Below are 24,514 nucleotides of genomic sequence, written 5' to 3'. Positions count from 1 at the left end.
AGCCGCCCAGCCCTGTCGCAGACAAGCAGGAGGCTCTGGGGCCCCAACCCACTCAGCCCCAACCTGTGGGCTACAGAGCGGGGAGGGAAGGGCAACTGCATCCCCCACCCACTCTCCCAGCACCTGGCCTCAGCCTCCAAAGCCAAGAGAACAGATAAAAAGGGCATTTAGGGACAAGGAAGCCACTCCCCACCACGGGACCCGCCTTCAGAAAACCCACTATTTGACGCGTGTTCCATCCCCTGCCCTGAGGTATGGCCAGGGTGTGTGTTCTTGGGGATCGAGGCCCTGAGTTCTGCACTACACCAGGGCTCACGGCAGGCCAGGTCACCGCAGTCCTGCCTGTGCTGGAACCTCCGGTGGTAACGCCACCCGGCCAAATCCCAGGGCAGGTGCTCCTTCCTTCCTGGATGCAGCAAGGGTGAGGGCGGGTGAGGGCGCCTCTTCGTGCTAGCCCAGAGGCCACGTGCACGGGGTGGGGGATGCAGCAGCGACCCAGCCACAAAGTCCTGTTCTCACAGAGCCAGCGTCTCCCGAGGGAAGGCAGGACTAGGAGGGCCAGTGCTTCCGCAGAAGTGGGATAGGCGTGCTCAGCGAGACGTGGAAGGCAGGCAGGGAAGCACTTTCCATGCCAGAGAGCAGCGGGCAGACCAGAGCAGGGCAAAGGCCCCGAGGCAGGCAGGGCCCGTGGTGAGTTCCTGGGAAAGTAGGACCCGGCGTGAGGGTGGAAGGGGCCCAGGGGAGGCAGGAAGAGGAAGAGGTGGGTGTGGTAATGGGATAGCCCCTGAGGCCGGGCTGTATGAAGCTAAGGAGGGTCTGAGCAGAGCGACGGGCCAGCTACATTTAAAAGATCCCGCTGGGTGGGATGCGGTGGCTCACACGTACAATCCCAGCATTTTGGGAGGCAGAGGCAGGAAGATCACTTGAGCCCAAGTGTTCAAGACCAGCCTGGGCAACATGGTAAGACCCCGTCTCTACAAAAAATTCAAAAATTAGCTGGGTGTGGTGGTGCACGCCTGCAGTCCCAGCTAGTCAGGAGCCTGAAGTGGGAGGATTGCTTAAGCCTGGAAGGTCAAAGCTGCAGTGAACTGTGATTGTGCCATTGCACTCCAGCCTGGGTGACAGAGCGAGATCCTGTCTCTAAAATAAATAAAACAGGCCGGACGCGGTGGCTCACGCCTGTAGTCCCAGCACTTTGGGAAGCCGAAGCGAGCGGACCACGAGGTCAGGAGATTGAGAGCATCCTGGCTAACATGGTGGAACCCCGTCTGTACTAAAAACACAAGAAAATTACCCGGGTGTGATGGCACGCACCTGTCATCCCAGCTACTTAGGAGGCTGAGGCAGAAGGATGGTGTGAACCCAGGAGGCCGAACTTGCAGTGAGCTGAGATGGTGCCACTGCATTCCAGCCTGGGTGACAGAGCAAGACTCCATCATAAATAAATAAACAAACAAACAAATAAATTAAAAAAACAGGCCAGACACGGTGGCTCACACTCATAATCCCAACACTTTGGGAGGCCAAGGCAGGTGGATCACGAGGTCAGATCGAGACCATCCTGGCCAACGTGGTGAAACCCCGTTTCTACTAAAATTACAAAAAGCCGGGAGTGGTGGCAGACGCCTGTAATCTCAGCTACTTGGGAACCTGAGGCAGGAGAATGGCTTCAACCCGGGAGGCGGAAATTGTGGTGAGCTGAGATTGCGCTACTGCACTCCAGCCTGGCAACAGAGTGAGACTGTCTCAAAAAAAATAAATAAATACAAAAAAAACAAAACAAAAGAGAAGATCCCTCTGGCTGCTCAGGGGAGACTCGATTTTAGCCAAGGGCCCTGGCGTATGCTGGGAGACCCACCAGAGGCTCTGGGATGTCAGAGGAGAAGAGAGGCACCTGCCATGCAGGCCTCTGTTCTAAAGGGACGGGGATGCTGGAGGAGAGAGGCACGTGCCACGCAGGCCTCTGTTCTAAAGGGACAGGGATGCTGCAGCACAGCAGTGTTAGCACTGAGCTAAACACTTAGCAATGAACCAGGAGCCTGGACACTTTAACTCCCAGGAGCGCCTGGGAGCCGGGGCAGGGAGGCCACACAGGGAGTGGGGTGAGATGTGTCTGGCGCCCAGGAGAACATGAGCCAGAGACGACGCCTGAGAGTTACCGGCAGAGAGGAGAATGCTGGCGCTCTCGGCAGCCTGGTTCAAACTGACCATGCAGACCGGGACTGGCGGTGAAGGTGGTTGGGAAATGCTGCCGGATGCATGTTTCTTGTAATGAAATCAAGCAGAAGGGGGCATCAGCCAAGTGAGGAGGATGAGGCCAATTCTAGTGTTCTGGTGTGCGTGTGCTGTCTGCGTGCACATCTGTGTGCCCGTGTTTGTGTACAGACACGTGCACGTGTGCATGTGTGTGCTGAGCTGCAGCACCAAGCATGTTTCTCACCCTATGTGACACAGGTATGAAAACACTACCACAGAGGGTGGGCACGCCAGAGCAGACCCCTTGCTCACAAGAGCCCCACGTGCTTGGCTCCAGGACCACGACCCCCACAGGCCCCCAGGCGGAAGAGGCTCAACCTGAGCCCTGTGAGCTCCACTAACATCCTGAGCAGCAGGAGAAACAGGCCAGGAGCCACCCAGGGCCAACCATGGTGGGTCAGCACAGCGGCCACGCCTACCGCATGACGCATGGGGCAGCACCAAGGTTTCGCTTCCTTAGTGCAGCAGCTGAGCTCACACGGAAGGAATGCAGGAGACAGCGGGCAGGGAACAGCCACCAGGCCACCTGGGCATGGCCCTGCTTCCATCTGCAAGAGAGCAGCGGCGGCCGGGACACACAGGTGCCGCCGTCCTGGCCCAAAGGCAATGGCAGAGGCACCGATTCCACCAAGCTGACGTTGTAAGGGGGGACTCCCCTTCCCCGGCAGGCGGAAGGGCCAGTTCCTCCTTCTACATCTGCATCCAGCCGCTGGGCCAGCAGAGGGGCCTTCTGTGGAGCCCTGCCTCAGACTCGCACAGTAGATGTCACCCACCCCTCCTCCGGGTTCCTCCCTCTCCCAGGAACCACAGGAGGAGCCCAGTGGCCCATGAAGAGCCTAGCCCCTCTGCTCGGAGACCATCTCCAGTCAGGCGTCTGGTCAGGCGTCTCTCTGAGCCTCTGAACCAGTCTATCCCATTATCCTAGAACGCAGGCAGGGGCCATCCTGACCCAGTGGGCCCGTGTGGAGGTCCCCAGCCCGAGGAGAGCCCACCGTGGGGCATACACTCCAGTCCCGCCTCCACTTCCACCTCCAGCTCCCCTAACTAGGCCAAGGTCCTGGTCCGGGGGCCCATAGCCAACAGGCGCTTTGCAGTGCCCGGGGGTCCCCGGGTGGGGGCAGGGGAGCCAGTGACAGGCAGCTCCAGCTCCTCCGGAACGAACACCAACAGCAGCGGCCCCAGGTGGAAAGAACTCTGTTCTCAGCCACACCAGGGCGGCTTTTCCAAGTCACTGAGCGAGTGTATCTTTTTGCAGGATGCCACCACAAAGGAGCTGAGCTCAGACGCCCCTGACAGTGCTGGGGTGAGGGGTGGGGTGGGGGGAGATCGGGAAATTCTGTGGGCTTTAAAAGGGGAAGGGAGCTTGTTTCTTATCAACACCAAGGGGTGCCAAAAAACAGAAAAATCTAGGCCAGGAGGGAGAAACTGCACAAGAAAATAACCTCAAACCCTCAGAGGCGCCTCCCTCACACGGCAGGTCTGAAGTGAGTTTAAAGCCAAGCTGTCCACGCTGAGGGCACTCAGGGACACGTTGCGCCATCCTCAAGACCACAACAAAACTAAAAGACTCCTGGGGGGCCACAGGCACAGAGAGAGCTCCCCAGGGTCCCACATTCTGTGACCCCGTCCTCTCTGCCAAGACAGAAATCCTACACCATGAGCAACCACCACACTCCTCAAGCTCTAGGACCTGTGCGGCGCAAACGCAGCCCGGCGCGTGCAGAGCTCTGCTGTGCCCCCGGTGACCACGCACTGGCTCCCTGGGCAGCATTCCTGGGCCGGCACGGACTTCCAGTTCCTCGTTTGTTCATTCACTATTGACCGGGGAACATCTTTCCCACCCCAGGGAGGGTCCTGGGCGGGCCTGCCCATGAAGGGGGTCCTGCCCACGAGGGGCTCCCACACACGCCATGGAAGGCTTCCCCTCATAGGACGCATGCCGCGAAGCGCCGGGGGAGGAGGGGTCCCTGCCCAGGGATGCCTGCACGCTTGGCTGCCCTCCTGCTGGGACGTCCATAGAGACGGATGTCCCAGTGGCCCTGGAGTCGCATGGAATCCAGGCCTTGACCACAGCACGGACCCCAGCTATCCCTACTACAGCCTCCAGGGACCCCAGCTATGCATTTCTGAAGGTACAAATGGGAGGGCCATGTCCACCAGTTGCAGAGGTGGCCGTTAGAGAACGTCGATGAGCCCAGGGAGCCCTTTTGGCTGGCGAGCTGCTGGACACTGCTGGCCACCCTGGAGACTGATGGCCATTATGATTCAGTGCTGCGGGCCGGCCTGGCCAGCGCGGGCACAAGGCAGCAAAACCCCCGTCATCTCCACCTCCTCCCAACTTGGGGAGCAAAGGCACAGTGGCCAGCACATTTACAGAAAGGAGCTCTGCCAAAGGACTTTGCTCTCCTGCCCACTCCTGGGCCGTGCTGGGGTCCACCTTCCGCATGCTCAGGAATTTTTTTTTTTTTTTAAGACAGAGTCTCCCTCTGTCGCCCAGGCTGGAGTGCAGTGGCACAATCTCAGCTCATTGCAACCTCCGCCTCCCGGTTCAAGTGATTCTCCTGCCTCAGCCTCCTGAGTAGCTGGGATTACAGGTGTGCACCACCACACCCAGCTAATTTTTGTATTTTAGTAGAGACGGGGTTTCACCATGTTGGCCAGGCTAGTCTCGAACTCCCGACCTCAAGCGATCCGCCCGCCTCAGCCTCCCAAAGTGCTGGGATGACAGGTGAGAGCCACTGCGCCTGGCCAGGAATTGTTTACCCCTTGGCTCTCCTTCCTGTGACACCGCCTCTCCAGCGCTTTCCTGGCAGGGTGGCCACAAACAAAAGCAGTCTCTCTGCTGACAGTGTCCCCACCTCCCTCCAGCCCCTCAAGGCAGATGCCATGGTGGGCGTGTATGGCCACACCCCTAGGGCCTGCGTGCGTATGGACCCACGCATGCACGTATATCCATGTGTGTGCTGCGGCCATGTGCTGCATGCGTTTACCTGTGCATGTAGACTCACGTGTGTGCTGGATGCATGTGGACCCGTGTGTGTGCTGTGGGCATGAGCCGCTTGTTTACCTGTGCATGTACACTCACGCGTGTGCTGGATACACATGGACCCGTGTGTGTGCTGGGGGCATAAGCTGGACCCGTGTGTGTGCTGCGGGCACGAGCTGCTTGTTTACCTGTGCATGTACACTCACACGTGTGGACACACGTGGACCTGTGTGTGTGCTGTGGGCATGAGCTGGACCCGTGTGTGTGCTGCGGGCATGAGCTGGACCCGTGTGTGTGCTGCGGGCATGAGCTGGGCCCATGTGTGTGCTGTGGGCATGAGCTGTGTGTTTACCTGTGCATGTACACTCACACGTGTGCTGGACGCATGTGGACCCGTGTGTATGCTACATGTGTCTGTGTGTGGCCAGGCTGAGCCGTGTTTTCTATCTACTCAGAAGAACAAACAGAGAAAGAGTGGATGCTAGGACCCTCCCTGGCTGCCTTAGACCCTCATCACCCTAATCCTCACCCAGCCCCTCCATGAGAGTCACTGTTCCATCTTACACATGGACAAGAGGAAAGTGAGGCTCAGGAAGGCGGGGGCCAGCCTACTAGCTCTTGGTGGAGCCCAGAGTCCTGGCTTCAACCCTGCTGACCACACAGCCAGCCTGGTCCCTCTCTCCCAATCGGTCCTGGTATTGCGCCCGACATGCTCCCCAAGGCCACATTCCAGTAATATCAGGAAAAAGGGTGACTCAACTCCACCTGGCCTCTCCCAGGAGGGCCAATGCCCAGGGCGGCTGACTGTTGTGGGGAGGGGCCCTGCCCACCCACTCCCTTGCCCATAGACCAGCACAGCTACTGAGGGGCCAGACTGCTGTTGCCCACTGGACCACTGCCCTCACTTCCACCTCTGTCGAGACAGGCAGAAGCCGGTGGCAGCTGCGTGGCCAGCAGTGCCGGAGGGGCGTCCCCCAGCCCACTGTGCCACCACGGCCACGGCGTGAGGACCCCACACACAGACACAGACCTCACAGCACCCACGGCTCTGGTCCATGTAGACTTGACGGGACTCTGCCTAGGACACCAGGCTCCAGGGAAGGGCACACGGGACACAGCCGAGCCCGGAAGCCCCAGGCCACATGTCCAGCATGGAAGGAGAAGGTGCAGGAGGGGCCCTGCAGCAGCGCAGTGTGGTCCTGGGGGGATACCTCAGAGCTTGCTGTGTGGGGGCCACAGGCTCAGTTCCCTTGGCTGCCAGGGGGGTTGGGGGGCTTCTGTGGGCAGAGAGCATCGGGAAGGTGGCAGCGTCCTCCAGGGCAGGCCACTGCTGACCCCACACACAGGAGCACCCATGAGCTTCAGACCCTGGGAGCCGGCTCACGGGGCAAGAGGAGTGGGGGCTGTGGGGGTGTGAAGGAAGCCTGGCTGGAGTGGCGTCGACGGTCCTGTCCCCTCCAAACACTTGGACATCTGTCCTGGAGGATCCTTCCTGAAGGAAGAAAACCAACTCCAGGAGCCCAGCTGGGAGGGCTGCCTGGAGGAGGCAGATCTTGAACTGCATCTTACTTGGTTCGAATCAGAGACAAACTACAAACACATGTACATGGATTTAGGAAACGGGATGCACGGAAGCTTCTGGGAAGAAACGACCCGCAGGGTGAGGACGGGAGCCTGAAGGTGGGCTGGAGCCTGCAGAATGGGATCCCAAGGGGAACGGTGACAAACCAGGCAGAGCTAGCATCCTCCTCCTTACCCTCTGTGGCCGGGGGTGCAGGAGCCGGCAGCTCTGCCTCCCTGTATTAATGGGGTCCCCACAGCCAAGGGCAGGAGGAAACTGTGTGGCCAAACCCCTCTGCCATGCCAGGGGCCCCCACCATAAGTCCCCCCAGGCCATGAGACCCCGCAGAGGGCTCTGGGTATCAGGAAGCAGGCACCTCTCTGGAGGCAGGAGGAGGCCAGCCTGTTCCAGAACAGAGGGGGCTGGTTCCCCACCCTGCTCCAGAAGGGTCAGGAGGGGCCACTACGCTTCTCCAAGGACAGCTTCGGCGTGGCCTGGCTGACCCAGACTCCCCCAGAGCCACACAGGTCAGACAGATGGAGGGCACACCCCAGCCCCTCCTGGAAGACTGAAGGGAGACACCCAGGTCCCACCCATACCAGGGACTCCTGCAGGGTCCCGGGCAGCCTGGCCACCGGTCATGGTGGGGTCAGCGTGAGGGGCTGGGATGTCCCCTAAGGTGGTAGCTCCGGTTCTCAGCCTCCAGGAGCACCCACAGAAAAGCCATCAACATCATAATAAAGTGATTCCTTGTGACTTTGGCACGGTGCCCAGATGTGACCAGAGGAGCAGGTGGCCTCCCGCCAGGAGGGGCCCGAGGTGCAGGGACTCCTTCCCTCATGCTACCTGCCCTACCCGCCAGGCTCCTGGGAGGCCCCAGGACAGGGACCAGGAATGCTACAGCTAAAAACAACAGGGACAAATGCCAACACTAAGGCCAGCTTCTGAGCCAGGCGCTTCTGCCCTCTGCCTGTGGGAAGGGCCACATGGCCATTCCCCTGCGCCCCCGGCCCCAGCCCCAGCCCGGGGCCCTGCTTCCCTTTCAGGGTTGCAGCAGCAACTCCCTTTCCATGGGCCTGAGACACCTGCACGCCCTCTGTGAGCTTTCTCCTGGGGTCCTCAACTCTCAGGGGCCCCAAGTCTGAGCCCTCCTGAACGAGGTCCCCAGGAGCAGAGGTCCACAAAGGCAAAAGCCACACGTGGGGCCTTGCACGCAGGACGCCATGACCCGGCCCGCGCAGGAGGAGCCGCAGCCCAGCAAAGTCCAAACACAGCACCAAGCAGTCTGGCCACTTCCTTCCTGTCCGAGAGGCACATCCTGCCTATCCCAGCTTCAATGGGGACAGAGCCCCTTACAAACACCTTCCAATGTCCAGCCACCCCGGCCTGGGTCACAGAACTTAGCAACTGCTCAGCCTCACAGGGTGTCCAGCCGCCTTTCGCCTGTGGCCAGCACTGAGCTGGCGCCTTGCCAGCTGACTGCTCGTCCAATAGAATCAGCTGTCCCCGGGGAAACCTTCCTGTTGTCATCAACTGCGGGCTGCAATCTGACTGAGGCTGGAAGAGAAAACCACCATAGGCTTTTAATACAATCAACCTGAAGACAGACAGGTGGTCACCTCCAGGCAACATGGGAGACCCGGCCCCTCCAGCAGCTACTGCACTCCGTCGCGGGGTGGGGCCCACTGGGTGTCATGGCTGAACTGTGTCCCCTCCCAAGATGCACGTGTTGAAGTTCTAACCCCCGGCATCACGAAGCGCAACTGTGTTTGGAAACAGGGTCTTTAAGAAGATGATAAAAGTAACTGGGGTCACTAGGGTGGGCCATAATCCCTATGACTGATGCCTTATAAAAAAGAGAAGCCGGGCGCGGTGGCTCACGCTTGTAATCCCAGCACTTTGGGAGGCCGAGGTGGGCGGATCACGAGGTCAGGAGATTCTCTACTAAAAAACAAAAAAAAAAAAAAAATTACCGGGTGGTGGCGGGCCGTATCCCACTACCCGAGGGAAAGGAAAGGCTGAAAGTCCGGTCACCACCTGGCCTGCAAGAACCCCCGAGGCCACTGCCCCGTCCCCTCCCTGTGAAGGCACTGGCCCGGTCTTTCGGGCTGGGCTCACGGCTGGAGGAGAGACTGTGGCTTAACAAGCAGGGAGGCAGCCTTGGAATGCCTGTACGGCCCCACCTCCCGCCAACCTCAGGTCAGGCAGGTGGGAGGTGCCGGCCCGGGCACTGCGGCCACACTCAGGAACACAGGATCCCAGGAAAGCAGACAGCGGCAAGCAGACTCGGGGCGGGACTTTCCGGCTCTGGACCACTGACCTCTGATCTCTGAAGAACTTTCTGTCCCACAAGCTAGCGATCGTGGCCACCACTTACCCAGTACTCTCTCTGTGCCAGGAAATACGCTATTGTCCCACTGAATTAATGAGAAAACAGAAGCCCAGCAGTGAGAAAGCCTTCCTGAACTCCTTGAACTCCTGAACGGAAGGACAGAAGCACGGCTGGAGAGCCAGAGGGCCCTGGAGTTGGCTGGCCAGTTTCAATGGGCTCAGCCACTCCAGCTTATGGGCGGGGACACACTTCTCCCCCGAACCGAGGATCCCGTCAGGCAGGGACACCCAGGATCCGCACACGAAGCAACAGTAACAAGGCTGAGCACAGAGAATGCCCAGAGCAGTGTCCGGTGTGCGCAGTGGTCAGGCCTCCCGGGTGCCGGGACGCTCCAGTGTGAGCAGTGGCAGGGCCTCCCAAGTGCCAGGACGCTGCAGGCCCAGCCGTCTCCAGAGCCAGGGCATGAGACAGCGGTGACACCGCCCAGGCCCCAGCACCCCAGCTTCACAGCCACATCCCTAGATGGGACTCCTGCCACCGGTCGGACTGCAGCCCACAGCTCTGCTCCACGGCCTGGGGCCACCGAGGCCCTGGAGTCTCAGCCCAGGAGCAGGACAGGTGGAGGCTGATGCTCCATCCATGCCTGGACTGTGTGAGGATGGGCTTTCCATGGTGGAACAAACGGAGATGACACAGGCCTCCTCTGGCAGACATAGTCGGCCAGGGAAGAGGGGGCTGGAAAAGCGGGTATGGGGGGACCCAGGTCCACTTCATTTCAGGTGGTGGCATCCCGGCCTCCACCACACCCACTGGTTTAAAAGCCCCACCTAGACTGGACGCAGTGGCTCATGCCTGTAATCCCAGCACTCTGGGAGGCCAAGGTGGGAGGATCATTTGACCCCAGGTGTCAAAGACCAGCCTGGGCAACATGGTGAAACCCCATCTCTACTAAAAATACTAAAATTAGCCAGTGTGGTGGCGCACACCTGTAATCCCAGCTTCTTGGAATTGCCTGAGCCCAGGAGGCAGAAGCTGCAGTGAGCCAAGGTCACACCACTGCACTCCAGCCTGGGTGACAGAACAAGACTTTGTCTTAAATAAATAAGTTAAATTAAATTAAATTAAATTAAAAGCCCCGCCTGGAAGCTAGAAGGCCACTCTGCCTACCACTAGCAGCATCCACCCAGACCACGCTTGGCTCTGGGTGAGACAAACCCTCTACTGGACAGATTCCAGCTCCTGCGGCCAGGGGACACCCTCTCCCCCACCACCATCCCCACCCCATTCTAATGTCAAGATGTCGCTCTTTTCTGGCACAGGCACCTGTGCTACCCCAGCGCATTCCACCACTCGCGTCCTGCGACTCCCACTGGGGCAGCCATGACAAGCAGGCGGTCACCTGGCATGGCCCACCTGCTAACTGTCCCCTGCCACAACCAGGCAGGGGCACGCCTGGACAGCTCAGTGTACAAAACACATAAGGACCATCCGAAGAAGGAACAGGAGGCCTGGCTGTTGTCTGAAAACCTGCTGATCAAGAAAGCACCAGGGTGCGTTTGCTCACACATGGAATCCCAGCACTTTGGGAGGCCAAGGTGGGAGGACTGCTTGAGCCTAGGAGTTCAAAACCAGCCTGGGCAACATAGCAAGACTCCATCTCTACCAAAAATTAAAATTAAAACAAAAATTAGCCGGGCACACAGGTGGGGCACGCCTATGGTCCTGGCTACTCAGGTGGCTGAGGCAGGAGGACTGTGTAAGCCCAGGAGGTTCAGGCTGCAGTTGAGATGTGATCACACCACTGCACTCCAGGCTGGGAAACAAAGCAAGACTCTTTCTCCAAAAAACAAAAAGAACAAAACAAAACAAAAAACAAAAACAAACGAACAAACAAAAAACGAAAAAACACTACCCAATTATAAGACAACTGTTCCAGTAAGTATAAAATAAAAACTCTAAGCAAAAACAAAAGCATCCTTCTGTAACTGACAGCCTTTTCCCCTCCACGGGGCCCCCAGCACCTCACAGCCCAGGACATCAGATCTGATGGTGCCGCGTGCATCCCACCCCTGCCCATCAGAGTGAGGACTAGAGCACTGAGGATACCAAGGCTGGTGCCACCTGACCTGGGACAGGCTCCGGGGCCTCCAGGGACCCTGGGAGCATCCTGCCTGCTGTACCCACTGCCCAGGGAGCAAGATTTGGCCAAGGTTGTATGGCCAGGGGACAGGCCAGGCGAGACTCCTCCAGGCAGGCCTGGCAGGAAGCCCAAGCACCAGGCAGGATTTTCCAAGGCTCAGCGGTGACCAAACCGAGAGCCAGTAGACAAGGCTCCATAACGTAAGTCAAAAAGACCAGGGGCAGATGGGGGTTAACTTGAGGGAGGTGTTGGGGGCGTCACTGTGCCTGGCAGGCAGAAATGGGCCCCCGCCAGGGGCACATCCCCAGCCTCCTGCCCCCGGAGGGGACTCCTCAGCACAGCATGGACTCAGGCCCTACCTCCCCACCATCTCCACAGCTTCCTCCACTCTTGTTCCCTGGGCTTTCTGGTCCCCTTGGTGCAGGACCAACACCAAGAGCCCCTGGGCCACAGTAGGAGAAATAGCCCTCAGCCTGCCTAGGCCAGCCCCACACCAGGGCCACCTCCTCAGCCTGCACTGCCCACAGCCCTGGGAAACAGGGATTCCAACCCCATGTGGTGTGAGCTGCCACCACCTCCAGGAAGCCCTCAGAGGGCCCAGGCCACCGCTCGAGGAGCAGACCCTCAGCAAAGGTGGGACAGTGATTCAAGCATGAACGCTCCAGAATCCAGAAACAAGATGTGTTCATTCCCGAATACTGATGGGCCCCTCACAGGCTGGCCGCCGTTCCACGCCCAAAGGAGACATCTGTGGGCAGGACAGATCAAGCCCTTGCAGTCACAGAGCCAAATGGGTCCCTTCTCGGCCTCCCCTTCTGCCTCTGGGTTGAGGCCCCTCGAGTCATCGTGCAGCTGTACAGGCACAGCCAGGGGCCAGGAATCAATCAGCGCTCGGGGGAGGTGGAAGTGCGTTGGACGCCGGTGCCAGCACCATCCCGCCTGCCTGTAATTACTAGGGATCTTAGCGCAGGCTGTGGGGGACGGCTGACGGCGCCGGCCGCCCAAGTGCAGAGCTTCCAGGGGACCACGGGCTCTGTGCAGCCACGAAGATGCTTCCCTATCCTGGGGCCTCAAAGAAAGTCACCAGACAAGATGGCTGGGAAGGCAACACAGGGCAGACTCTGGCTGAGTGCAAGGAAGGACAGGAGCCAGCCTCAGCTAGCAGTCAGTGGCACCCCACCTCCACAGACGGTGCGAGTGTCCCCACCCATGGTGGCAGCCACAGGCAACACTAGCCCAGGGCAGCTGGCAGAGAGGACCATGCAAGGGCTGGGTGGGGACAAGTGGTGATGTCCAGCTCTGCTCACCACCTGCCACTCCTGCAGTGACACTGGGGTTGCTCTCCTGACCAAGGCCCAGACCTGTGAACTGGGGAGAAGGGTGAACTGGGCCTCAGCCTCTTGGCCAGCCTGCCTCCTGGAGCTCGGAAGGAGGACAGGCCCCTTCCGCTCAATGACTGGGTCGCACACCAGCCCTCCCCTGCAAGACCACCTATCCTTGACAGCTCAGCCCATGGTGCCTGTGGCCAGCAGACAGGGCTCGGCCCTCAGGCCTCGACCTTTGGAAGCTTCAGTGGAAGACAAGACAGCAACAGGAACACAGCTCCCAGCAGCCCCCACCCACTGCCCTCCCATCTAACGGTGGCCCCTGAGAGCCCAGGGCAGCACCGGCCTTCATTTTAACCCTGAACCTCAAGTCCACTCGGCCAGTCCCACGAGCCAACCAATCTCTCCAATGAAGGATACTTGCTCAAGGCAAGGCCTGTGGGGACAGCAGGTATGGGCAAGACACTCTCCCCCAACCAGCCCACAACTCCACAAGCGCCACATCCCAGAACCGCCTGGTCACATCCATCGGTAGACACGGACCTCATGCAACCACCAACGGCACAGCAGGCATGGGACACCAAGCGAGCACTGGACACCACCTGGGGCCAGCAGGCATGGGACGCTGAGCAAGCGCCAGCAGAAGGACCATGCACCCTGGAGCCAACAACTGGCAGGACAGTGCCTGGGGCCAAAGCCCACAGAGGCTGGGCAGCCAGTCTTTGTGCCCTGGCCACCCCGCCGAGGGGACCACATCAGCACTGCTCCTGGGAGACGTGCCTCCTGCTAAAGGCTGGCAGTGGCGAGGGCAGGTAACACAGAACACGACATGCACACGTGGAGAAAATGCAGGCCAGGTCCACTCAGTGGCAGCAGACCCAGCCACCCTGTGGCAAAATGGTGCCCACGGGGGCCACCCCAGAAAGTATCCCTAAAAACAAAGCACCACATGCACGTGCGCACACACGGACACACACACACATGCGCACGGAGCTGGGACCGGCACTGCATTTCTCTCCTCCTCAGGTGCTGGGTCTGCTGCCCCCCAGGCAGGCGGCTCCAATGCCAGGAGGTGCCTGTCAGCAGGAGGTGCCTGTCAGAGACCACTCCCCACTGTCTCCAAATGGAGGGGATGGTGAGCTCCGCACACCCCAGGAAGAAGCTGGATGTGGCAGAGAGGAGTGGCCAGGCCCGGGCAGCCGAGCCTGGAGCAGAAAAGCCGGCAGTGTGCTCCCTGCCACCCAGCACATGACGCCCACCACCTGGCGCCAGCCCTTACCAATCACACCAGAGGTGGCAAACCCAACTGGCTCCTGGCTCCAGGAACCCTGTGGCACCCGTCTCCTCGAAGCACAGCTGCGGCCCCGCCAGGCTGGCTTCCCCACCAGCTGCTAGAGTGACCAGCCAGGGCCAAGAGCCTCGGCACAAGGAAGGCCATGGCCACGTCTGTAACAGGGACTCCTCCTCCTCCCCGGATGCTCTCTCACCTCACATATTCTAGGACAGGCTGTGGGTCAATGGCACTATTCCCAGAGAAGGTGCTGGAGCCGCCACACTCCAGGTCACGGGTCACCTGGGAGCCAGGGCTTCTCTGCGGACATGAGACCTTGAGGAAAACACCCACCTGACATTCGCCTGGCATTCCAGGAGCCACAGCCAGCCAGGGAGCCAGGCCCTCAGCACGCAGCGATGCTTGGGGCTTCCCCAAGAGGGCTGCAGCTTCAGTAGCCTTAATTCCAAAGGCCACTGGAGGAGGCAGATTCCAGCACTCCCTCCCTCCATCTGGGCCATTACCCAGGGCTACCTGAGCGAGCGCCGGGCCCGGGCTCCTGTGGCGGAAGGGGTCTTCCTCGTCTTGCCCTCCCAACACCTGCAGGGCCCAGCCCACACAGTGCCCCCAGAAGTTCTGAGATTACGTTCTCGGCAAACACCGGGAAGCCGTTCCGCTCCCCTCCCCTTCATCTTCCATGAAATTCCCGAGGACACAGCTCCCAAGGGAATGGAGCCACCAGAAAAGAGGTCAAAGTCTGCGTTACAGATTCTTACAGGGAAGAAAATCAAAACTGCACTTTTTATTCTTGCATTTTTAATCAGCAAGGCCAAGGACAAGCGTCCTCCTTTGCCAAGGCAAACACCACTCAGAACTGCAGTTAAGGCGATGCAATGTCCAAACCAAACAGCTGAGCCGCATCGCGGGTGACACTAAGCAGGCCACAGCCCAGCCGTTCCAAGAGGCACTGCCAGGGCTCTGCAAGCCGCCAACCCAGGCACAGGAGCGGCCCCGGGAAGAGATGCCAGAGGCAGCACCGTCCCAGGAGAGGATGGACCTCAGCACTGCCTGGACCGGCTGGACCAGCCCAGGCGTGCACACCGGTGGCTTCAGCGGTCTCCTAACTATGTCTCCACGTGGGCTGAGTTTCTGCCTAGCCGACATTGCCAAAAGCTGCCCAACCAGTACCGGCACTACCAAGGCACCTTGAGCTCCCCAGTGACAAAGCACAAAAAGGTAACAGCACCAGGATTCAAAGACTCAGCAGTCAGGCCCCCGGAGTGGCAGCAGGAGCCACCTACCTACAAAACCAACCCTGCCTGTGTGCAGCAGCAGTGCAAGCCTGCCGCCAGGGCAAAGCCTTTCCAGAGTGGATCGGCCCTTCAGACACCTACGGCCTACCGCGTCCAGCCGTGCTAAATCAAATCATCAACCGCCGTATCTTCACTTGGGAAAATCACCAATTAACCCACCCGTGGAAGACAAAACGCAGAACCTGTGTGTTTCACGTGCTCCAGACCTGCTAGTCTGCGTCCACAGGGGCTCAAAGTCCCCAAACACTCAGTCCTAAGAGTTTCCTGCCAGCAGATTTCACTCACACCTGCAAATAAATTACAGCTTCACCTAGGTGAAAGCCGGCTGCCCGGTTAGGAGAGTTTTATTAAGGACGATCACCGGGTCAGTCCCCCAGAGCAAAACCACTCCATGTACCCACCCCCTGCCAACTCTCACCACGAAAGTTCCTGCTTTGTGGTTTCAGCGCAGAAGCAGAGAAAATAGGAAAAAGGTTCCACTGGTACTTCTCCTCCACCCTCTGCAATCACGAACAAATCGTAATTGAACTAATGACTAATAATTTAATAAACTTCCCTCCCTTGACAGCATGTGCTTCTACAGAGCAACAAGGCCAGAACCGTATGCCACAGACTCTGTGAAACCAAACCTAACCACCCCAGAGCCTGTGCCTTTCCCAAGCCGACTCCTCAGGTCACCCTGAATCCTGTTTACCAGTGATTCCGACGTGGCTTTAGGACTCATCTGGTCGACCTCACCCGCCTTCAGAATCCTTCCTGACTGAGACGGCCCCAACTTCGCAAGCTTTATTGAAAGCTGTATTCAAGTGCAATCTGCCTCCTGCACTCCAACTGGAACCAGAGGGGCCACCCCAGAGGCCTCCATCTGGCTCTCCCAAGCCTGAGAGCTACGAGGGCTTCGCAGGCCCCTGGCCAGGCACGCCTTGGCCGCCTAACACAATCAGAACAGTTACTCTGCCGGGCAGGGCGCAAGCCAGTTAGGAAGCATGAACCAGCAACTGCCGGGTAAACACCCACTCCACTCATCGCCCAGCCTGTCTCTGAACCTTCAGTTTTGAATCAAAGCACATCCGTAAGAGATCGCCCAGGACCCAGGGCCACCCAGGGCAGGGGTTTTCTCCTCTGAGAAAATGCTCCCTGAGAGCTGCTGGGCTCAAGCGTGGGGGTCTGGACCGAGAATGTATACTGAGGAAAGAGGAAACCAAGGGCCTGTTTGTCGATATCCCAGCCAGAAGAAAAACGACCAGGGAGGGGGCGGCAGGGGAGGCTTCCAGCGGTGCTCTGCGTCCCTCGGATGTGAACCTGTCATTTCACAGACGAGAACGTGGATGCCACTCTTAACACATTTGAAGCAAAGGCAGGCACGTCAGCCTCCTACACAATTAGTCTTCTCTCTCCGCGGTTACATAAGATGATGGATTATCCGTCCACCCATCCAGCCTGCCCGCGCTCCGACCTCCCACCTTAGGCCCCAGCACCGGCGCCGGGCAGGAGTTGTGGACAGGGAAAGCCTGTTGAGAATGAAGTGCCCGAGGCTCGCGCAACCGCGCCTGGAAGAGCCCCACGGTGCCACCGCGCCGGCCGCGGCCTTCGACAGCCCCCATGCCGTCCCGGCCGCCGTAACCCCTGGGCCCGCCGCCCCCGCCCTGCCCGGGTGTGCTACGCCCCGGACAGGTCCGAGGGCTCCCGGGGCCCAGCGCGCGGCTCCGTTCCCGCCGACGCCAAGGCGGGCGCGCGGGGGCCGAGCAGGGCCGTCGGAGCGGGGAGTGCTCCCCGGGCCTGGGGCTGGGGACCGGCCGGGCCGCGGCGCGCATGGGGTGGGGGGGCCCGGGCGGCGGTGGCCACCTGTGAGCGGCCGGCGCCGGGCTCACCACCCCAGCAGCCCGGGTCCCGGGTGGCCGCGCCGGGAAGACCCCCGAAGTCCCAGCCTCCTGGCCCCGCGCGCGGCCCCGGGGCCGCCCTGGTCGGGCTCGGGCGCGCGGGACCCGGGCGCACCCGGAGCGGGCTCAGCTCGGCGCCGGGGGGCGCTCACCTTGTAGACATTTTCCGTGAGCCGGTGCATCTCCTCTGAGCGAGACAGCGACATGGTCCTGGGTCCCGGCTGCACCACAGACCGGAGCGGGGGCGCAAGCGGCGGCGGCAGCAGCAGCAGCGGCAACAGCACGGTGACGAATACGAAAGCAGACCCGAACCACAGAACCCGGCGTCCGGCGGCGGCCACTTTTATAGCCGCCTCAGGCCCCGCCCCGCGGCAGTCCCCGCCCCTGCGTCCCGCCCCCGTTGCGCCCGCATCACCGCCCCCGACCACCCGCCCCCGCCCGGCGCTGCCGCTGCTAGGCAACCGCCAGGCCCCGCCCCCGCACCGCCCTTTCCATTGGTGGGTTCCGGAGAAGGGGGAGGGGGGCGGGATCGGAGGCGGGGGCCTAGTGGCCGACTCCAGGCAGCGATTGGTCGGCTGTGGCGTCGATCCTGGGGGAGGAGTGGGGAGGCGCGGCGCGGGCTGGGGCCCTGGGAGCAGCCTGAGGGGGGCCCGGCAACAGCCGGGCTGGGGGCGGGGAGGCGGGGGCGGGGTGGCGCAGGAAGAAGGAGCAGAAGGTGCGGGGAGGAGAGCTGGGGGCGCCGGCGGCGAGCGCGCGTGGAGGCGGCACTTCGCGAAGTGGCACTTCGGGGCGGGCGGTCGGCCCGCCGGGTCGCGGCCTGGCGCTGCGGGGCGGGGAGCGGCTCGGACGCAGGACGCCTCGGGCCGGGCTTACAGGTGTGAGAGGCCCCGACCCCGCCGCTTCGCAGGTAAGCCCGCCAGGCGGGAGGCGACCCCCCCGGCCGGCCCCTCGGGGCAGAGAGGAGAACCCTGGGGGAGGGGGGTGCTGCAGGAGGACCCTGGAGAGAGCTCGGCCCTGGAGGGGGGACGACTTGGAGAAGGAGGATTTCGGAGGAGCATCGTGAGGAGAGGAGTTGGAGGGAGGATCCAGCAGAAGGTGAACTCTGGGGAGGACCCTAGACAGGCAGACGGCGCTTAGGGGCTTAGGGCCGGGATTCTGGAGAGGGGAGGACCCTGGGGGAGGAGGGTTGGGGAAGAGGATCTTGGAGGAGGGCCCTGGGAAGGAGGATCTGGAGAGGGGACAGGGGAGTTTCCTGCTGGAAGGCCTGGGGACAGGGCGACCCTTAGGGAGGGGGAGGACCCTCGTGCCGGCAGAAGATTCTCGTTGGAGGCAGTTTACTTAGGGAAAGAGGTCTCGGGAAGGAAGGGTCGAGGGCAGTAGGAAACGAGGGGCCCGGAGGACTCTCATGCGGTGGAAAACCCTGGGGCGTGGGGGAACCTTGTAGGAGGGGTGGAGGAGTCAGAGCTGCCTCCAGTTTTTAGGAAGGGTCCTGCTTAAGGGTCCTCCCAAGGGGAGATTCTGCCGGGGAAGCTGGCCGAGTTGGCGCACAGGTCTCCCAGTACAATTCCCTTGGAGAAATATTTACATAAATCAGGCTAACATAGAGGAATTATTTGCTTTACATTGTAAAACACTAGATCTGAGCGTTTCCGTTTAATGAAACCTCTCACTCTCCCAGCCTCCCATCCCTGCAAAATCATTCATTCATTCATTAATTCATTCAATTCATTCAACGAGTCAGGCCCCTGGGGGAGACGCAGTTGTGCTGGCTGGCCGGCAGACCCCCAGACTGGCACGGGCTCATGCAGGTGGAAAGACCAGGGAAGTAAGATTCAGGAAGCATTGCTTCCCTCCCACCACAGCCCCGTGCCTCCTCTCCTCTAGCTGAATTTCCTTCCAGCTACTGGCCCTGGCTGCTTCCTTTTTCTTTATTGTCTCCAGTGTTTGGGGGTAGATCCCTGTATATTTATTTTCTAGGATTCTTTTGGTGGTAAATGACAGAAAGCTCGCTCAAACTGGCCCTAATAAATGAGGGCATTTACCTGAAGGTAGGAGCATCTCCACTAACCCTGACCCCCTTCTTCTAGGCCAGCTTCCTGTTGTGCTCCCTGCACCCACCGACCTCACACACAGCCCTAGGACAGACGTCCACTGGCCTGAACTGGGTCTGGGGCCAACACGGGGCAGGTGGGGGTAGAGCAGTCCTGCCCACCTGGAGGAAAGTTGAATGGCTGGAACCAAGATGACAGATGGAGGCTGGCAGGCAAACACGGGAGGTCTCCTCAGTCCAAGAGGGGAGTCAGCCTGGGGACAGTTCTTCTCCAGGCCCTGCTGCTCCCATCAGCTGCAACACAGGAGAGGTAGGCTCCTCCGGAAAAGCTCCCACGGTCCTGGGTCCCACTCCACCTTCTAGAAGCTCCCATTGTTACTTCCTGGGCTGGCCTGCACATCATCGCGCTACTCCCATCCAAGGGGACACACATTCAGTGACCGACTCAGAACCCAGCCTGCTTTCCAGGTGGCCAGTGGCTCAGCAGTCTCGGTGCCTGGGCCTGCTCCCTCCGCCTGGCAGCTCGGCAGGCGGCTGAATGCGGGCTGGAGGCCTTCCCTGAGAAGAGGGTTATCAGAACACCTGCCATACATGGAAGTGACCAGCTCGGCACCTGAGGAGACGCACCGCCGCTAATGACCGGCGCAGAGCAGGACGTTGTGAGGTCCTCGTACCTAGGAATAGAGAACAAGGGCAAGAAACTCGGTGCCTGCCTGGCATCTGCCCTGCACCAGTGACCTCCAGGAAGGTCTCCACCAAGGATGTTCCCCGGGCACTCCGTGCTTGCCTTCGCCAGCATCCTATGAGGCCTTTCACACTGATGGGGAAGCCTTTCTAAAGGGTATAGGGGGCTGGGGGGCTTGGGGGGAGCTGAGTACCAAGGGTCCCAGGAAGAGACAGGCCAGGCTTATGGGCTGGGCATCCAGAGATCGCCCTGACGCCAGCTCCAGGTGGAGTTAGGAGGGCACTCTTGTCCCGACGCATTTTATTTTGGAGGTGTTCACAGACCACCCTCTCTTCTTGTGATGAGGTAGCTGTGGAACCTCACTGCTTGCCTGAAGGTTGGGCAGCGTGGCTAGAAACTGCGGCCCAGACCTGGGATCTTACCCACGCCTCTACGAGATGTCCCGAAGGAAACCATCGACTGAGCGGAGAGGCTTCGCCCTGCCCGCCTCCTCCCAGGAAGGAAGAGCAGAAGAGGTATCGCCAGCCACCGAGACTGCCAGCCACCACCCCCTCCCAGACCCTCTGTCCCCACCCCAGACCAGGGTCACCTTCTTCCTGCACTGGGGGTGGGGTGGGGTGGGTTTCGCAATCCAGACTGTGGGGTGGGGTTGGGAGCAGGTTGATGTAAATGAGCAGCTCATCAAGAGTCACTGAGGAGGAGGCAGATGGAGCCGGTACCCAGCAGGTCTCCTCTCATGAGCGTCAGCCCTCGCCTGGGCGGGCCGGGGGATCCTCAGCACCCCAGCTCTGAGCCAGGGGTCTGCAGCCCGGGCACCAGCGATGGGCCCTCATGCACACAGGGCGCCGAGCAGGGCCGGAGGCAAGAGTGACTTCAGACAAGAACCTGACGCCACAGCCGGCGACGCGGACCCTGGGTCAGCCAGCACGATGGGCCACTGGGGAGAGGAGGGCTGGAGGCAGAGAGTGTAAGTGTGCAGCCTTCATCAGCTTATTTTTAGTCGCGTTATGTAAGTGGCTTCATCTCAACGTCACATGGGGGGGGGTCTCAGATTTAATTACAGGATGACAGCCTTTGCTTTTCAAGCAAGCTGTTCTCCTGGCAAGCCAGGCGAAGGATTGGGGAGTTTTGCTAAACAGAAGGAGCCCTTTCTGAGGTGACCACCCGGCAAAACTTGAACCTGCTTCCACCTCCGTCTCCCTCTTCCCGACCAGCCTCACCCAGCCTCGGCTGAACATGGCCTGAGAGTAGCCACTTGTCCGAAATCACAGGGACATTTTATGCCTGTCAAGGGAGCTTCCTCTCTCCTCTTCCTCCCCCTCCCACCCTCTGCCTGGCAGCTTTGCCTTCTCTCCAAGAGAAGGGTCCACCCAATCAGAACTCCTCTTCCTTCTTTTCATTCCTGGATTAAAGCACTTGTAATCAGTAACCAGAAAGTTCCAGAGCGGGAGAGACCGGAAGGCACGGGAGTGCTATCGGACGGGTGTCTGGGGCAGAACCAGGAGGGCGAGCCTCTTCTCTCCCCGCCTGCCCTTGCTCGCTTCCCCCTCCGTGCCAGGTACTGTGGGAGCAGCTGGGCCTGGCCAGGGTCAGCGGGTGAAGCTGTCCGCATGGTGTCCGGAGCACCGTTTCTTTGCCTCCTGGCTGGGCTCCCGTGTTCTTCACCAGTGGCAGCGTTATCAGCAAGAAGGCAAAGGCAGGAGCACGAGGGTGGGAGCCAGGGCTGTGGGGTCAGGAGTCCCACTCCTTGCGGCGGGAAGCCCAGCTCAGCCGCCTCCAGCACACTTTGGCTTTGTCCAGCATGAAAGGCAGAGCGACGTTTTCACTGCAGGCTATTTCCTGCCAGGGCAAGTGGGACAGGGCGAGCACTGACATCGGCAGGCATGGTGTGCATTTAGGGGGTGGGCAGCGCTGAGGGGGCATCATCTGGCATAGGTGGGCCCGGTGGCCACTGTGCTAGATGACTGGCTGGTTGCTGGGGGAGGCGTCACAGCCTCTCTGAGCACCCCCTAAGTGGAGGGCAGAACATTGTTGGGAGGAGTCCAGGCATACAGCAACATAAACAGCACAGAGAATGGGACCAGTGCACCCGAGAGGTCGTTATCATCAGCAACTGGATGGGACATTCTGAAGAGCCCCCAACCAACACAGATGGTCACTCCAGAGGCTGACATTTAAAAGGAAGGGGCCTGGCCGGGCGCAGTGGCTCACGCCTGTAATCGCAACACTTTGGGAGGCTGAGGCAGGCGGATCAACTGGGGTCAGGAGTTCGAAACCAGCCTGGCCAACATGGTGAAACCGCATCTCTGCTAAAAATACAAAAAATTAGCCAGGCATGGTGGCGGGCACCTGTAATCCCAGCTACTCGGGAGGCTGAGGTAGGAGGATCGCTTGAACCCAGGAAGTAGAGGTTGCAGCGAGCCGAGATTGTGCCATTGCACTCCAGCCTGGGCGACGAGCAAAACTTCGTCTCAAAATAAATAAATAAATAAAAGTAAGGGGCGCAGGGAGGGGGCCCCAGCTCATGCCCCTTCTGTGTGGGCTGCACATGGTGACTTCCCTCCAGAGAGCACAGCGTGGGAGGTAGGCAAGGCGTCTCCACAGTGGAGAGCCTGACCCACTCTCTCAGCCCAGAGGTCAAGGCTGGCACCATCACCGAGAGGTCACGCGGGCAGACGTGACAGGAGGGCGCTTCACCACTGGGCTCTGGGCTCTTCCTCCCAGACCCATAACCCTTGTCTTAGTATCAGAAAAACACTGGCAGACCGGGCGCAGTGGCTCACACCTGTAATCGCAGCACTTTGGGAGGCCGAGGTGGGAAGATTGTTCAAGACCAGTCTGGGCAACATAGTGAGACCCCATCTCTGCAAAAAAAAAAAAAATTTTTTTTAATTAGCCAGGCGTGATGGCACATGCCTGTGGTCCTAGCTACTCTGGAGGCTGAGGTGGGAGGATCACTTGAACCCAGGAAGTCAAGGCTGCAGTGAGCCGTGATCACACCACTGCACTCCAGCCTTGGCGACAAAGTAAGACCCTGTCTCAAAAAAAAAAAAAAAAAATCAGGCAAATCCCAACAGGGGGACACTCTACAAAAAAACCGACCAGCCCTCCTCAAAACTTCCCAAGTCATCAAAACCAAGGAAAGTGGGCTGGGCGCGGTGGCTCACACCTTAATCCCAGCACTTTGGGAGGCTGAGGCAGGCAGATCACAAGGTCAGGAGTTTGAGACCAGCCTAGCCACCATGGTGAAATCCCATCTCTAAAAATACAAAAATTAGCTGGGCATGGTGGCGGGCGTCTGTAGTCCCAGCTACTTGGGAGGCTGAGGCAGGAGATTGCTTGAACCCAGGAGGCGGGGGTTGCTGTGAGCTGAGATCACGCCACTGCATTCTGGCCTGGGTGACAGAATGAGACTCCGTCTCAAAATAAAAAAAAACAAAAACCAACCAAGCAAAGTCTGAGAAACTGTCACAGCCTAGAGGAACCTGAAGACAGCTGATCCGTAAATGTCAGGTGGGATCCTGGGTGGGGTCCTGGGAGAGAGAGAAGACACTGGAGGGAAACTGAGGAAATATGAATAAAGTATGGGCTTTAATTAATAATAATGTAGCATCATTGATTCATTGATCATCATAAACACATGTACTGATGCAAGATGTCACTAAAGGGAAAACTGGGCTGGGGGGGTGGGGGATGGCGGTATCTTTGTAAGAATTGCATGAATGAAAAATGTGCTAGAGTTAAGATTGTCATGAGAGTGGGCAGGGATCTTGCACAGGCCTCCAGTTTGACCTGCAGGAGTCCGAAGGCGTCACCTGTGCCTCACCCTGGAATCTCGTCCTGGGCCTCAGGTCCCCATTCTGTCCACCTTGGGGTCAGTGGATGGAGCTGTTGCCCCTGTTGTCTGGTGCTGCTGGTCACAGAGAGCCCCAGGGGCCAGCACCCTGTGGAGTGGCCCCTTATCCCGAGGACAGGCACGTAGGCACCCCCCCTCCCCGTCTGTGGCTGCAGCTGGACTGCCCACAGTGGAGCTGGGGCTGTGAGGCGTGAGGGTCCTGCTGACGGCTCAGCCCTTCTGCCACCCCAGACGTGGCTCTCGCCTGGCCTCCTTGGCAGATGGTGCCTTGGGTTTGCTGCCCACAACGCAGCGTGGCTCATGGCTATCCTGCAGCCATAGCGTTGGCCAGACTTCCGGCCATAGCCAGGGAGATGCATTGCTGCCTGTCCAGGCATCTGATGTCCCCTCTCTCCTCTCGCAGACAGTACATGGCCCATGAGGGGGAGGAAGTTCTGGAGGACAGGATGAGGCCACTGTCTGTAAGGCAGGGAGACCCTGCCTGCTCTGAGCTCCACATGGACAGAGGAGTGTGGGCATGGTCTCTCGGGCCCTTCCTGACCCTGTGTTGCCGTGATCCAGCCTCAGCCCTCAAAGCGAGGCGGCCTACAGACAGAGCTTCCCTACAGACCAGGCCAGAAGGGCTGGAGGGGCTTCCTCCTGAGGGTGGCGGGGACAGAGGAGATGTGGCCTCCCTCCAGAGCCTGCCCTGGCAGGGGTGGGCGGGGAGAGGTTCCCCAGCAACAAGCCCCCTTATATAATCCAGCTCACATCGTGGCGTGACTCCAGGTGCCTGTGGGAGGCAGCGCGGGGGTGAGCACCGGGGCGCAAGTGAGTCTCAGAGTTTCGCTCCGTGCTCCTCCCCCCTTGCTATATGTCAG

At 59.8% G+C, this 24,514-nt stretch overlaps 1 protein-coding gene across 3 annotated transcripts in view; it reads right to left on the bottom strand.

Annotated features, from left to right (window-relative positions):
- BAIAP2 (BAR/IMD domain containing adaptor protein 2) overlaps positions 1-17,390 on the bottom strand; it is an 81,793-nt gene extending 64,403 nt beyond the window's left edge. For all 3 annotated transcript variants that reach the window (XM_032178231.2, XM_032178227.2, XM_032178229.2), the window contains exon 1: positions 17,216-17,390. In XM_032178231.2, coding sequence (XP_032034122.1) covers positions 17,216-17,269 — 54 coding nt within the window. In that variant the 5' untranslated portion in view covers positions 17,270-17,390. The remainder of the gene's footprint in view (positions 1-17,215) is intronic.
- Positions 17,391-24,514: the final 7,124 nt, after the last annotated feature.

The sequence above is a fragment of the Hylobates moloch genome, unplaced genomic scaffold, assembly GCF_009828535.3.
Source record: "Hylobates moloch isolate HMO894 unplaced genomic scaffold, HMol_V3 SCAFFOLD_15, whole genome shotgun sequence".
Taxonomy (NCBI): domain Eukaryota; kingdom Metazoa; phylum Chordata; class Mammalia; order Primates; family Hylobatidae; genus Hylobates; species Hylobates moloch.
The sequence above is the reverse complement of the archived record's forward strand: the minus strand, read 5'-3'. Positions and strand labels throughout refer to the sequence as shown.